A 14,414-nucleotide genomic window follows, 5' to 3' on the forward strand; every position below is an offset into this window, starting at 1 on the left:
GTGTGTTTTCACCTCCCAAAAGTTAAAGGCACCCCAGGTTTTGGTCAAGGTGACTGAGTGGGAGGCATCAAGCACACAACCACTGCCCTCACCCTCACTCCCAGGACTTGGCACACACGAGGGATGGCTAAAGGCACTCCAAACACACAGCACTGCTGGAGCAGCCCATGCACACTGCTTGCTCTCCTTGCCTTCTGCTGAGGCACATCTGGAGGGCTGGGTTTGTGTCCAGCCACAGGCCATGCCTGCTCCAGGAGCTCTCCCAGCACAGGAGAGGCTGCAGTTGGGTATGGCACTGCACGTACTGACAAAATTGCCGTGTTAATCACCCCAGAGTCCTCTCCTTATTCCAGAAAGCCTCTGTGATCAACCTGTCTCCATGATCTGCCTGTTCTGGCTGTGACCTTAATCCCAAAGAAACGTGTTCCTACTGATCTGCTTTAATGATCAGCACTGAACCTGCTCAAAGAACAAGAATCAGAAGGCAGGTCCTGCTGAGAATGAGCAGTGGGAAAACAGGACTGTTGTCATTCTCAGGCTCTTTTCTACTTTGCATCCCCTCCCCAGCCCCCTTTAATGGTTCTCTCTTTGGATCCACCTGCCAGAAAAAAATAGTTAATTCTTGAAAAAGATAGTCGGGTGTTTGAAGAGCAGGAATATGAGGCTTGATAGCTATTTAAATACAAGAACTTGTTCACTCAGATTTGAACTAAGTTCTACCTACTGAGTCACTCTAAACCACCCCAACTAAACCATTTAGTTCATTCAAACATGCTCAGGAAGCTCGGATCCCAAAGAGACAAACAAATGAGCTCAGATACACACTGTACCACACTCAGCCCCTCTCCTCAGAAAGCCTGACTGCAATATCAAAGCTGGAAAATACGGGCTCTGACAGGTGTCATACCATCCCTGCTCATGCCAGGAGAGAGATGGCGCTTTGGGGATCTCACAGCCATTGCTGCCACACACCGGAGATTCCAGACTGAGCCTCAAGTCCGCACAAATGGAGACCAAGGCTTTGTCTGTAGTTGTCTATGATCTCTATAAGTAGACCCGGTTTCTGTGCAGCAATGACCCCTCTTCATTTCCCGCGGGCTGAGGCTGAACCCTCCCTCGCCATGCACTCCCGGCTCACTGCATTAGGGCGCGCATTTCCAGGTTTTGGAAGGGCCAAACTGCGCACCCAGCGACCTGCCGGCCTTCCCCTAAGTTCACAAACAGCCATGAGGAAGGCGTCCCGGAGGACTCGTGTCCTGCGACCCTGAAGCACTGAGGGGCCCCCGGCTGTCCCAGGACCCTGCAGCAGTAATTAATCCACTGTGCTCCCGCACCGCCCGCGATGGAATCGCCCGCTCCCCCTCCGCGCCCGCCGCAATGGTGCGGCCCGCCCGCCATTTCGCTCCCCCCGCCTTCCCTCCCCGATTTCGCGCCACACCGCTGGGGGCGGGCAGGGGGCGGAGCGCCCCGGCCAATCAACGGCGGCAGCGGCGCCGCGCGCTCCCTCTCGGGGCGGGGCGAGGGGGCGGCTGCGGCCCAATCAGCGGCGACGCCGGCGGGCGGGCCAATCGCAGCGCGCGGCGGCGGAGGCAGCGCGCGCTCCCTGCCCCGGTTTGGTTTCCGCCGCGCGCCGCTTTTCCCGCGAAAAAGTTTTGGGTGCGGGTTCCGGTGGGGAGCGAGGTACGGAGCGGCGGGGGATCGGGATGGGCATGGGGATGGGCATGGGGATGGGGATGGGGATGGGGATGGGGATGGGGATGGGGATGGGGATGGGGATGGGGATGGGGATCGGGATCGGGATCGGGGTCAGCTTGTCCCTGGGGCATTGCGGGGAAAGAGCGCGGCCCGTGCGTGGGGCGCGGCGCGGGGCACTTGGCTGGGGCGATCCCGCGGGGCGGGGGAAGGAGGCGGCCGGGGCTGAGCCAGCGCTCCCGCCCCGCAGCGGAGCAGCGGCCGCGATGTCCGGCTTCGACGACCCCGGGATTTACTACAGCGACAGTTTCGGGGGAGACGCGTCCGTGGACGAGGGGCAGGTTCGGAAGTCGCAGCTGCAGAAACGGTTCAAGGAGTTCCTGCGGCAGTACCGTGTGGGCACGGACCGGACGGGCTTCACTTTCAAATACAGGTGCTCCTTTTCTCCTTCTGAGCCTTGCCCATCCCCACCGGCACATCCAGTCCGCTCTTAACCTCCCTCCTGCAGTGCACGCCCCACAAACACAGTAGCCGCTCTGTCTCTTCTCGCAGGCCATGAAAAGCTCAGTATTAAGAGATGTTTGTATTTAACCTGATAGAAAAGCAGAGGTCTGGTGTTCTCACAAATTTTTAGGCAGCCAGCCAATGGAAAAGATAGCAATAGAGGGATCCACACTGCCAGGCTTGCACTTAGTTCTGAGATTCAAGGTCTGTCTTTGAAGTTGTAGTGCTCTCTGGTTTGGAGAATTGTCTGTGTCCATTCAATCAGTGCACCACTCTGCACGTATGCCTTCCCACTCTATGAAGTTCCTTTGGCCGCCTTTTGTTTATGCAGTTTGGAGACGCAGCTCAACACATGTTGAGAAAACATGGAGATACATCATAATCAAGGGTTAGAACAGGCTTTCACCTCTGAATTTCATTAATCCTGGCATTTTAAAGAAAAATGTTGTCTGTTCTGTTATTACTTCCTTTGTTTAAAACTACATCTTATGTATAGTAGTTATTATCCTACACAGAAGTTTTCTCCTTGTTTATCTGGTCATGTAACTCCAGTAAATACTTTACATTGCCACTGCAGCACTGGTGTCCCTGGTCTTATGTCACCTTTCAAAGTGGGCTTGGGTGAAAGGTTGCCCAGCTTCCCCTGTGCTTCTCCTGGAACTCACCCGATTTTCCCTGCTTGCTTTTCAAACCAAGGACTCCCTGCAGAGCCTGCCTTTTCTGATCCCTGCTTGTTCTAAGGGCACTGTGGGTGACTGCTGCTTTCTGCCCTGCAATCCTTTGCTGTTTCTGCCTTGCAGGGATGAGCTCAAGCGGCATTACAACCTGGGGCAGTACTGGGTGGAGGTGGAGATGGAAGACTTGGCCAGCTTTGATGAAGATCTCGCAGACTATTTGTACAAGCAGCCAACAGAGCACCTGCAGCTGGTAAGGATGGGGGTTGGCAACCCAGAATATTGTCACGAGAGCAGCTCTGATGTTCTGCTGTAACAGACCCACTGATAGCCCATTGTTCCCTCTCTAGTTGGAAGAAGCAGCAAAAGAAGTTGCAGATGAGGTCACTCGTCCTCGTCCCTCAGGGGAGGAGACTCTCCAGGACATCCAAGTGATGCTGAGGTCGGATGCCAACGCCGCCAACATCCGCAGCCTGAAGGTGAGTGAAGCGTGTGGTGTGATTGCAGGGAGCTTTGGGAATCTGGTCACATGGCTCAGGACAGGTTGTTGCTGTTTGTTTGAGGGTTCCTGGGGAGTCCCCAGGTGCCCCCCTGAGCTGTATGTTCCCTGGTAGCAGCAGGCAGGCAAGGAGACTCCACACGGCTTCTGAGGGTGCTCATTAGGTGAGGGTTTATTGGGGGTCCCACCCCTGGGAGCAGCATGGTTTCTGAGGGAGAAGAGGGAAAGGGGGAGAGAGTGAGAGCCTGGGGAGAAAAGGGCCAAGAGAGAGTCTGGTCTCTCCCCACAGCTTAACAGGCACAGAATAAGACTTGGGCTGATGGGACTACAGATACATGATACTTCAAGGGAGGATCAGAGGCTTGGAATAAACTGTACATTTTTGAGGGGTGAGACAGAGCATACCATTTAAATAAAAACACCACAACAGGTCACTCACACAAGCAGTGTTACTCTGCAGCTCAGGTCTGACTGCAGAGGGCTGTTATTGCTGGTTCCTGGTTCCTGCTGCTGGTGGTGCCCTGCACAGAGTGTTCTGTCCTTTTCTCTCATGCTTTGTAGTTGCCCATCCATCTTCCATTGATGGTTTTCTCACCTTCCCTTCACCTTTCCCTTTTCAGTCTGACCAGATGTCCCACCTTGTGAAGATCCCTGGGATTGTAATTGCAGCAACCCCCGTGAGAGCCAAGGCCACCAGAATCACCATCCAGTGCCGCAGCTGCCGCAACACCATCAGCAACATCGCCGTGCGCCCGGGCCTGGAGGGCTACGCCCTGCCCAGGAAGTGCAACACGTAAGGACTGACAGGCTGTAGGGCCAGAAAAGACTGCATTCCCTCCTCCCACTCCTGCTGCATCCCATGCATTGCAGAGTCCCTGTTCCACAAGGCAGCAGCATCTGCACGGCTCTGCCTCCACCCTTTGTGCTGCCCCTGTGCCAGTGTGCAGTTCTGGCTGGCAAGTTCTAGCTGTCCCTCTGTGGGCGTGCTGGCTGTGACCCTGCACAGTCAGTGCTGCATGCAGCATTGAGTGACTGTGTCCAGGGAGTTCTTCTTATTCATAGGGAGTTTCACCTGTTGTGCCTAAAGGTTCATTCCTGCCTCCAGCTGTCCCATAATGCTGTGTTAAGTTGGTCTTCTCTTTTCCAAACAAAGTCCTTGCTTCTACGTTCCCTCTCCTGAGGGGGCTGTTTTGTGTTACCTTCCTTAGGGATGCTTTTCTACTAGCCTTTTAATCCTGCTTTACAGCTCCTGGTGCCTCTGAGAACTGTGAGCATTAGACTTCCATTGTGCTGCAGCTCTCAAGGCAACCAGTCCTGGTGGGTTGTGTCTTTGGGCTCGTACCTGCCAGTATTTATTTTCTGCACCTAAACTCTAATGCAGCTTGGAGAGGGGTTTGGGCTAGGGATCCTTTCCAATGTGTGTGGTCTGTACAGCACCTCGCTCCTGATCCCTGACTGCATGAGTGCATCTGCTCTCTGGTGTTGCCCTACCTGAAAGCCCTGCATGGAGTCAGGCATCAGTCGTGCCACTCTGAGACAGCAGCAGGACGTGGACCTGCTCTTTGTCTCAGAGAACCTGTAATCTAGCTAAGCAGATATGGCTTGAGAGACTGGGAGGTGAATGTCAGCCTTGTCACATTGCTAATTGCTTTCTCACCAGAAACCACTTAACATTTGCTTCGTGCATGAGGTTGTAAAGAAAAATGCCCTGCCGTGTCACTGAGTCTGTGCTGCTAGCCTCTGTGTAATTAATGAGTTAGAGCTAGCAGGGGAGGGGTGGGAGGCAGGGAGAGTGCTCAGACGAGTGTCACCCTGCCTCTGGCTTGCTCTCATGTACACATTTGGCACTTGTAGAAGACAGGACAGAGAGCTTGCTGGCCTTTGGTCCGGCCCCATGTGTCTGCCCTTAGCTGCTGATGTGGCACTGCTTGGAAGGGCAGCTGTCCCTTGCTGTCGCTGCTGTCCCCTCCACAGGTGTGCCCCAAGGTGTGCTCCTCAGTGCTAACAGCCTCCCCTGACTGATCTCTCTGCACAGAGAACAAGCTGGCCGCCCAAGGTGCCCTCTGGACCCTTATTTTATCATGCCAGATAAGTGCAAGTGCGTGGATTTCCAGGTCCTGAAACTGCAGGAGTCTCCAGACGCTGTGCCACACGGGGAGATGCCCCGGCACTTGCAGCTCTACTGTGACAGGTACTGGCACAGCCCTGCCACCCTGCCCCTGCTGGCCGGTGCTGCTGCCATCCTTTCCCACCACCATGCTCTGCCTGTCTCCTCTTAGGTACCTGTGTGACAAAGTTGTCCCAGGGAACAGAGTCACTATCATGGGGATCTACTCCATCAAGAAGTCTGCACAGAGCAAGAACAAAAGCCATTACAATGTGGGGGTGGGCATCCGGAGCGCCTACATCCGCGTGGTGGGCATCCAGGTGGACATGGAGGGCTCAGGTGAGGGCTGCCTTTGGTGTGCATTTGGTCTGTGTTGGTAGCCTGCTGTTGGGAGACACTTCCCACCCTGTTCATAGGTGATCCCTCAGCAAGGGCTGCTTGAAATCACAGCCTTTGTCCTTCTCTGCTGTTTATGTAGCAGAAGGTTCAAGCCATTCCAGGGTCTGACTTGTCCTGGGCTCTCTATAGTCATGTCCTGTAAAGGCTTTTTCTCAGTCATATTAAATGAGGAGGTCTCAGCCTGGGTCCTCCAGGGCTAAGCCATCCCTGAGGATCCCAGCTGAAGCCCATGGTTAAGATTGTATTTAAAACATGCTCCTGACTGTAATTCTCCCTCTGGTTCCTGCAGAGCTGCTTTGCCCAAGATCCTTGCTTTTTCTTATCAGCCTCTAAGGACACAGCCTGCCTTGCTGGGTTAGCAGATGCTTGCCCTCTCCACCCTTCCCATCTGGTGGCACTTGGCATGATTTTCAAGAGGGGATTTTGGTTCTAGTGTGCATGGGAGGAGTGATACAATTTCCTCTTAAGACCTCTATTTGTTCACCGTTGCATCGTTCCCCTCATCCCTGTACAGGACATAGCTTCAGTGGCTCGGTGACCCCTCAAGAAGAGGAGGAACTTCGTCGCCTTGCTGCCATGCCCAACATCTACGAGACCATTGCCAAGAGCATCGCGCCCTCCATCTACGGCAGCACTGACATCAAGAAGGCCATCGCCTGCCTCTTGTTTGGGGGCTCCCGCAAGAGGTGGGGAAGAGTCAGCCCTTGTTTCCAAAGTCAGCGTTTTGTTATCAAAATAAATGCTTACCATCTCTCCTCCCTCTCTTCTCCCAACCCCATCACTCCAGGCTCCCGGATGGCCTGACCCGCAGAGGGGACATCAACTTGCTGATGCTGGGGGACCCTGGCACAGCCAAATCCCAGCTGCTGAAGTTTGTTGAGAAGTGTTCACCCATTGGGGTATGTGGTTTGAGGTGCCCACTTGTAGTGCCCCCCTTTTCTCTCTTCTGCTCCTTGTCTAGCCCCAGAGACAAGACACCTGCCTGTGCATCCACAGGCAGACTTGCTGGCAGAGGTGTGAGCTGCCATTTCCAGTACCAGCCTAGAAGGGATGGGCAGTGAGGGAGGGAAGGTGAAGAAGGTCATGCCTTTTATTATGCTGTGAGCCAGGCTGTTTGCAAATGTCCAAAGATGTGCCTGGTGCTGCTGTTTATTGTTGAGACTTGATCAGCAGAGGGGCTGGCTGGTCAGGACAAATTAAATTGACTGCATCTCAGGCACGGACCTCCAGCTTGAGCCCAGGCACAGAATTATGTTTTCAGCTGTGGTTTTTTGTAGTCTCTATTAAACTCAGCCTTTGACTGTATTGTTCCCTCCAGGGGCAAACAAAGCTAATACAGCAGCCCACCAAACAATGAATCACTCCCTCTTCTGTACTTAATATCTGTGTTTGTGTCTGCATGCCCTCCGGTGTGTCACAGCTGCTTAGTCTGAGCCTTGGGATGAGGCAATAGCCCTGCTCTTCACCCAGCACATCTGGTTTTTACATGTGCTGAGGGCTTTTCCTGGAGGTTCTTCCCTCAGGAGCTCTGGATTTTGTGGTGCCAGGGATGTTTTGTCTCTCAGCTGGAGCAGTGGGCTCCTGGGTGCTGCTGCAGCTGATGTCCTGTCCCTTTCCTTGTTCCATGTGCCACTAGGTGTACACCTCAGGAAAAGGCAGCAGTGCTGCTGGCTTGACAGCCTCGGTGATCCGTGACCCTGTCTCCAGGAATTTCTTCATGGAGGGAGGAGCCATGGTGCTGGCAGATGGAGGAGTGGTGTGCATCGATGAGTTTGACAAGGTACCTCTGGGGCTGCCTGTGGGAGTGGGAAGGAGAGCCCTTGGGATGCCAGCCTGTCCCAGCAGAGCCCAGAGCTGCAGGAGGAAGGGCAACTCCTCTGACACTCCCTCACTTCCAGGGAAGGTTGGGGATGGGGTTGCAAGGAAATTCAGTTACATCCTGCCTTCTTGGGCAGAGGTCCTCACAGACCGCTGTGCTGGGGGTCACTTCAGTAAGTGTGTGGCAGAGGTGACTGATGGTGACTTTTTCTCCTTGCCTGGTTTCTCTCACCTGGGATGGGAAGATGCGGGAGGATGACCGTGTGGCCATCCACGAGGCGATGGAGCAGCAGACCATCTCCATTGCCAAGGTGAGCTGTGGATTGAGCATGCTGCCCTGAGGTGGGAATCTGAGAGCCCAGCAACCAGTGGTCACACATCTTTTGCCAGAACTGCCCATTTTAGAGCCCAGGCAGTGGTATTGATGGTTGCTGGTGTCACTGGTCTGAGACCAGTCAGCCCTGCCTGGAGGCTTTGGGCAGCCTGAACTTCATGGCTTCTCCTTGCTGGTGGCTGTCAGGCTGCACCTGCAAACCCATGCTTGGTGCCAGAGCTGCCCTGGAGGACTCAGCTCTGTCTCTGCCCTCGACAAGAGGTTTTAAATTAAATTACTCAGTGCTCAAGTCTCAGCTGAAGCCAGTTCCCTTTCAGAAGGACATGTGGGTCCTGTCCCACCATTACAGAGCAACTGAGTGCTACTTATGGGGCTTTATATAAATGAAAGTGATTGACAGTGAGTCCTTGAAAATGGCTTTCAACCTTTCACTGAATGATGACCTGCTGTGACATGGAGGAGGTCTTGACACCATCCTTTTTTTTTGCCTTCACCCACAGGCAGGAATCACAACCACACTCAACTCCCGCTGCTCGGTTCTGGCAGCTGCCAACTCTGTCTTTGGGCGCTGGGATGATACCAAGGGCGAGGAGAACATTGATTTTATGCCCACCATCCTGTCCCGATTTGACATGATCTTCATCGTTAAGGATGAGCACAATGAGGAGCGAGACATGGTGCGTGGAGCTGCGGGCGCAGCTGGGAGTCACAGTGCCCCTTTCTTTGGGAGGAGGAGGAGGCAGGGGCCTTGCTGCTCTCTGACTGCCTTCTGCTTTCCCAGACGCTGGCCAAGCACGTGATGGCCTTACATGTGAGTGCCTTGACGCAGACCCAGGCCGTGGAGGGCGAGATCGAGCTGAACAAGCTGAAGAAGCTCATCTCCTTCTGTCGGATGTGAGTGACGGGCGTGTCTTTGGCACCCCCGGGCTGCACAGTGGGAGGCAGTGGTGAGAGGCAAACCACCCGGCACTCTGGGTGCCCTTTCTCTTAACTCCTGCCTTGGGAAAAGGCTGCAAGAGGAGCTCTCAGTGGTGCTGCAGCACCCAGGGAAGAGAGGGGTGCCTCCCCTTGGGCGCTGGCCGCAGCTGGTGTCCCCCTTGCAGGAAGTGTGGCCCTCGGCTGTCGGCAGGGGCGGCGGAGAAGCTGAAGAACCGCTACGTGCTGATGCGCAGCGGCACCCGCCAGCACGAGCAGGAGAGCGACCGCCGCTCCAGCATCCCCATCACTGTCCGGTGAGCAGCACCCGCTCCTCGCCCCCAGCACCTCGGGGGTTAGGCCTGTGTTACTGGGCTCACCCAGGAAGGGGCTGTCACGGTGCTGGGCTGTCAGGGTGTGGCCCTGAGCCCTGAAAGTGCTCTGGGGGGAGGCAGGAGGTGCATGGAGTGGGGTAGGGGGGGATGGCAGGAGTTGGGGGGAAGAAAACACCCTTGAAGCTGCAGTAGAAAGCAGGGAATGTCTCTGGTGGCTGCAGGCAGCTGGAGGCCATTGTGCGCATTGCCGAGTCCTTGGCGAAGATGAGGCTCCAGCCCTTTGCCACCGAGACAGACGTGGAGGAGGCCCTGCGGCTCTTCCACGTGTCCACGCTGGATGCGGCCATGTCGGGCAGCCTGTCAGGTGAGGAGGAGATGTTCTGTGCGGGGGGTAGGAGAGACGTGCTGGACCTGGCTGCTCAGGGCAGGGAGAGACGAGCTCCTCTCTCGGGACCTGGCTGTCAGGCAGGTGCTGGACCTCCTTCCTAAGCAAAGACAAAGCAGTGCTTTGGGCAGCAAGGGGCCATCGTGGGGCTGTGCCTCACAGAGAGGGCAAAGTCAGACACTGAGGATCTCCTGTGCTGCCCAGGGGAGGGCTGGTCTGGCCCCTTGTGGTCCCAAGGGCAGAATCTGGTGCTGGACGTGGTTCCCCAAATTTATTAATCCTCTAAAATCTTTTTCTATGGGCATGAAGACAATGTTTCCTTGGGTAGCAGCATGGAACAAAGGGTTTGAAGAAAGCTCCAGCAGCCGGGTCCATATTCAGTTCTGTGGTTGGAGCTCCACAGCCTTTTACAGTGGAGTTGTTCATGGGATCCCTAAAGTCTGTAAGCTGTGCAGGTGTGGGAGACACAGGAACTGAGCACTGTGTCTCCCTGCAGGGGCAGAAGGCTTCACAACACAGGAGGACCAAGAGATGCTGTCCCGCATTGAGAAGCAGCTCAAGCGCCGCTTTGCCATCGGCTCCCAGGTGTCCGAGCACAGCATTGTCCAGGACTTCATGCGCCAGGTGGGTCAGGGAGCCATGGAGGGCTGGGCTGTGAAACCAGGGACCCCAGGCTGCTGCTGGGGGCATGAAACCCCTTCCCCAAGAGCGGACTGGCGAGCTTTTTGGTCGTGCTTTAGAAGTTGTGTGTAGGGAATGGTGTGCAATGTGATTGCAGAGTTTAAGGAGACTGAGGTAAATTTCTGCAAAAGCTCTGAGGGCTGGGGCTGGTTTGGGGTCCTACCCTTGAAACCAGAGCTATTTGATTTGTGACACTGGCTGCAGTCAGATCTAAAGTAGGGAAAGGGGAAGGAAGCATCAGTGTCTTGGGCTTGCTCCTTTTAGAGAGTCCTAGCCAGGCTTTGACAGAGGTTGCAGGTTCCTGCTGAGCTCCTGTTGGCTGTTCCATGCTGGCTCATCTTCCCCTGCTCTCCCCCTTTGCAGAAGTACCCAGAACACGCCATCTACAAGGTGCTGCAGCTGATGATGCGGCGGGGGGAGATCCAGCACCGCATGCAGCGCAAGGTCCTGTACCGCATCAAGTGACCTCCCTGTCCCAGGCTCCAGGAGGGAACTGCTGCTGTGACACTGCCCAGGAGCAGGCAGAGTGCCCCTGGGAGCTGGGGCCTGCTCCTGAAAGAAGCTTTTCCTTGGGGAGCCCAAAAGCCCCAGGCCTCCATCTTGAACCAGGGTTTGTGGTGGTCAGGGCGTCCCTTGTGTGCTCTCTTGCTGTGTCATGTCCATGTTTCTTTGAACTCCAAATGCTTTTAGTTTGTATTAAAATAAAACCTGATGTTAGTAGCTTGGAATCTTTGCCCCTGAGGGCCAGAGAGGATGGATACCCTTCCTCCTTTGAAGGGGGTGCAAGATTTTGGATAGAAAGGTGTCCCTCCTCCCTGCCCCCCCTTACGCACTTACTCTCACTCAGGCTCCATCCTCATGGGCAGCACCAGCAGCCCTGAAGCCAGAAACTCATTTCTCACTCAGGGTTTGTCTATTAAGACATGAGGCCTGTTGGCACAAGCTGTCCAGTTGGGCTCAGCAGTGCAGGAGGCCTTTACCACTCCCTGTGTGCAGTCTGCTGCTTTGTTCCCCCTCAGCCAGTGGCAGTGAAGGAAATTATATGCTGTTTGGTCCCTGCTCTTTGCTAACCCCTCTTTGCTCTCCTCCAGAGCTGCAGCAGGGACACCCTTTACCCTGCAGTGTTAATGGGCTATGTGAAAGTCTTGCTTGAGGCATGGGCAGAGTTCCCTGCTTGCTCCAGTGAGGATGGAGATGAAGGATAAATCCCCATGGGCTGTGTGCTGTCCTCCAAGTAGTCCCTGCCACCTCCCCCTTTATGCCAGTGGCCTTAGGGAAGATTGTCCCACACACCAGGACACTGCCCCAGGGTGCCCTTGTGCAGCTACTCACCCTTCTGCATTTGCAGCGCAGCCTTGCCCTTAAAAACTTGGTAGATTTTTGTTATTTCTAGCAAATTAGTACTGGCTCTCTTAAGTGTTCTCACGAAGATGTATGGTGCTGGTAGGTCCCTGCTCTCAGCAGCCTGGGGCCACCTTGCCTGTGAGGACAGTGGTGGGGCCTTTGAAGGCAGCAGTGTTGGGTGAGCAGAGCTGCTGCCCGTGGTGGACAGGCTGGTGCCTGTGGCTGCTTTCAGGCTGAAAAACCGCAGGAGAGGTTTCAATAGCAACAGAAACGTTCAGGGCCAGCAGAGGGTACCAGAGCCTCGAGGATGCCAAACTGTGGCCCTGCTTGTGGCGCTGCCTCCTTCTCCTAGAGGGAAAACCAAGGGATCCCAATGGGCTGTGCTGTGCACTCAGTCTGGCAGCTGCCACACGAGGGCTGGGCCCCACTGCAGCACTTGGGGGTCCAACAACATCCCTCTGCTGCTGGGGTTTGAGAGGCACATGGTGCACTCCGTGTGTGGTTGTAGAGTTGGAAGTCTGGAGGGGCTGGATGGCGGTGGCATGGGAAGAGACTGGCTGCAAATTGGAGGAACAGCCTTCTGCTCTTCATTCTCCGAATTTTTTGGTTAGGGTCAGCCTTTGTGGAGGAGGGCTAGAAGGAAGAGGAGGCTGGCCTAGACTCCCAAAGAATAGCCCAGTATGGGTGTCTCATTCTAGTGATTTTATTGCCCCATGTTTTTGCATGTGCCAAGCACCTTGCAGTGTTTTTTGGATGCCCCAAGCAATGCTGAGGCAAAAGAGGGCCCCTTGGTTTCCCCTCAGGGAAAAAAAAGGCACCTTCTGCCCTCACAGTGCTCCCTGGATGGAAAAATAAGAGAGGGATGTTGCTGCTCCATGGAGGGGATCATCTCCAGGAAGAAGTGTAAGTGGATGTGGGAATAACAGGCACATCCTACCCTAGAGACCGAAGTTCTCAAAACTGCAGGTGTCTATTGGAGAGCATCCTGCCCTCCTCACGAGCTTGCAGCATCAGGAGGGGCTCTCAGAGCAGGGTCAGCCCAGGCCTGAGGCAGCAGCATGGTGTTTTCTGCCACGGCCCCTGCAGAGCTGTAGTAATGGGTCCTGCAGGTCTCAGCCCCTGCCACTGTCCCACAAGTAGCCCTGTGCTTGCTCTGGAGGTGCAGGCAGTGTCTGTCTGTGGTCCTTTCAGAGGTGCACAAGAGCCCAGCAAACGGGAGTGAGTGTTGGAGTCCAGGATCAGTATCCACAGCCTGCTGCTAGTGCTGCCTCTGGAGGAGACTGAGCCTCTGTTCCCAGGCTGGAAAAGAGCACCCAGTGGTGGGGCTGCATGGGGAGGGAGATGGATGTAGGGTAAGGGAACACAGTGCAAAGGACTCAATTTCCCTCATGTACCTTCCTTTCCCCCCTTCCCTCCTTTCTTCCCTCAGATACCCCCCCATCATCACAATGGTTTTTTTTCTGTGCTGGAGCAATAGGACATGGCTGGACTTTGGCTGCTGCTGGCTGCCAGAGGTGGTCATGTGTCATTCAGAGGTTTTAAATGAGCCATCATCTTCAGGAAGATCAAGCTGTGCTGGGCGTTGGCAGGTGTGGAGGTTGGAAATTGTAATTTTTTAGTGTTGTGTTCGTGACATGATAAGAGCTGAGGTGGATTTCTGTGCTGGGGATCAGAATGATTGATCTCTTTGTGCCAAGAACTGTGTTGATGATATGGTATGAGGTTATGTAAGTGTACATAGGACGTGAAACAACATCTTTTAGCAATTAATGCATGCAATGTTATCCCAAGGAGTGTAGCTGGGAATGTGCACAACTGCTGTTGTTTGGAACTTGAGCTCACTGCTTAGTGCTGACTTGTGTTGAGCACAGCACTGCAGGTGGAAATTGTGTGAGGAACAGCAGTTCTCAGTTGGGTAGGTGCACGGTGATACCTACTTGATAAAGAACCATCATCCTCCTGGTGAAGGTGTGTCAGTCTCATCTGAAGTTCTGGCATGCTGAGATTTGGGATAAAGTCCTGTCCAAGTGTGGTTAGATGGCAAAAATACTAACAGAGAGAGCAAAACCAGTCAGGCTTAGCAAGTTGGATCTGAGCAGCAGAGCATTACCTTACCTGGCCTGCTGACCTAACCCTGTCCCTTCCTCACCTCAGTGCTGTCTCTGGCATAGGAAGCCCCTTCCCTACCCCTGGCTTGGCTCTTTGGGAAGCACAGCTGGATGAATGTAATCACCCCAAACCAGGCAGGCACCAACAAGGATCAGGTGCCTTTCATTCAGCTTGGGCTGTTGTAGAAGACCTCTTGCCCCAATGAATTAGTACCTGGAGAACTTGTAAACTACATCTGATTCTGCATGAGATGGGTTGCTCTGTGTGAGTGGATCACTCCAAAGACATCCAGTCCACTGGGCTCTTGCCAGCATCTTTGGTTGTCCAAGGACATAGCCTTAAGTTGCACCAGGGAAGGTTTAGGTGGAACATTAGGAGGAATTTCTTCACAGAAAAGATGCTTGGAATGGGCTGCCCAGGGAGGTGTGTAAGGAAAGACTGGACATGGTGCTTAATGCCATGGTCTAGTTGACATGGTGGTATTAGGTCATAGGTCAGACCTGATGATCTCAAAGGTCTTTTCCAATCTAGTGGATTTGTGATTCTGTGAAGCTCATCAGAATATTTCTGTGAAATGTCAGTGGAGCTCCACTACTGTAAAATCCAGCAAAGCTGAGT

At 54.3% G+C, this 14,414-nt stretch overlaps 1 protein-coding gene across 1 annotated transcript; it reads left to right on the forward strand.

Annotated features, from left to right (window-relative positions):
- Positions 1–1,580: 1,580 nt before the first annotated feature.
- On the forward strand, positions 1,581–11,080 carry MCM5 (minichromosome maintenance complex component 5). The gene is made up of 17 exons (XM_030959916.1): positions 1,581–1,680; positions 1,943–2,125; positions 2,997–3,123; positions 3,221–3,349; positions 3,990–4,162; positions 5,405–5,560; positions 5,649–5,815; positions 6,390–6,561; positions 6,663–6,774; positions 7,512–7,655; positions 7,939–8,004; positions 8,528–8,704; positions 8,809–8,921; positions 9,131–9,259; positions 9,499–9,641; positions 10,159–10,286; positions 10,707–11,080. The coding sequence occupies exons 2-17, from the start codon at positions 1,959–1,961 to the stop codon at positions 10,806–10,808; spliced, it is 2,205 nt and encodes a 734-aa protein (XP_030815776.1). The 5' UTR covers positions 1,581–1,680; positions 1,943–1,958; the 3' UTR covers positions 10,809–11,080.
- The last annotated feature ends 3,334 nt before the right edge of the window (positions 11,081–14,414 follow it).

The sequence above is a fragment of the Camarhynchus parvulus genome, chromosome 1A (assembly GCF_901933205.1).
Source record: "Camarhynchus parvulus chromosome 1A, STF_HiC, whole genome shotgun sequence".
NCBI classification, from domain to species: domain Eukaryota; kingdom Metazoa; phylum Chordata; class Aves; order Passeriformes; family Thraupidae; genus Camarhynchus; species Camarhynchus parvulus.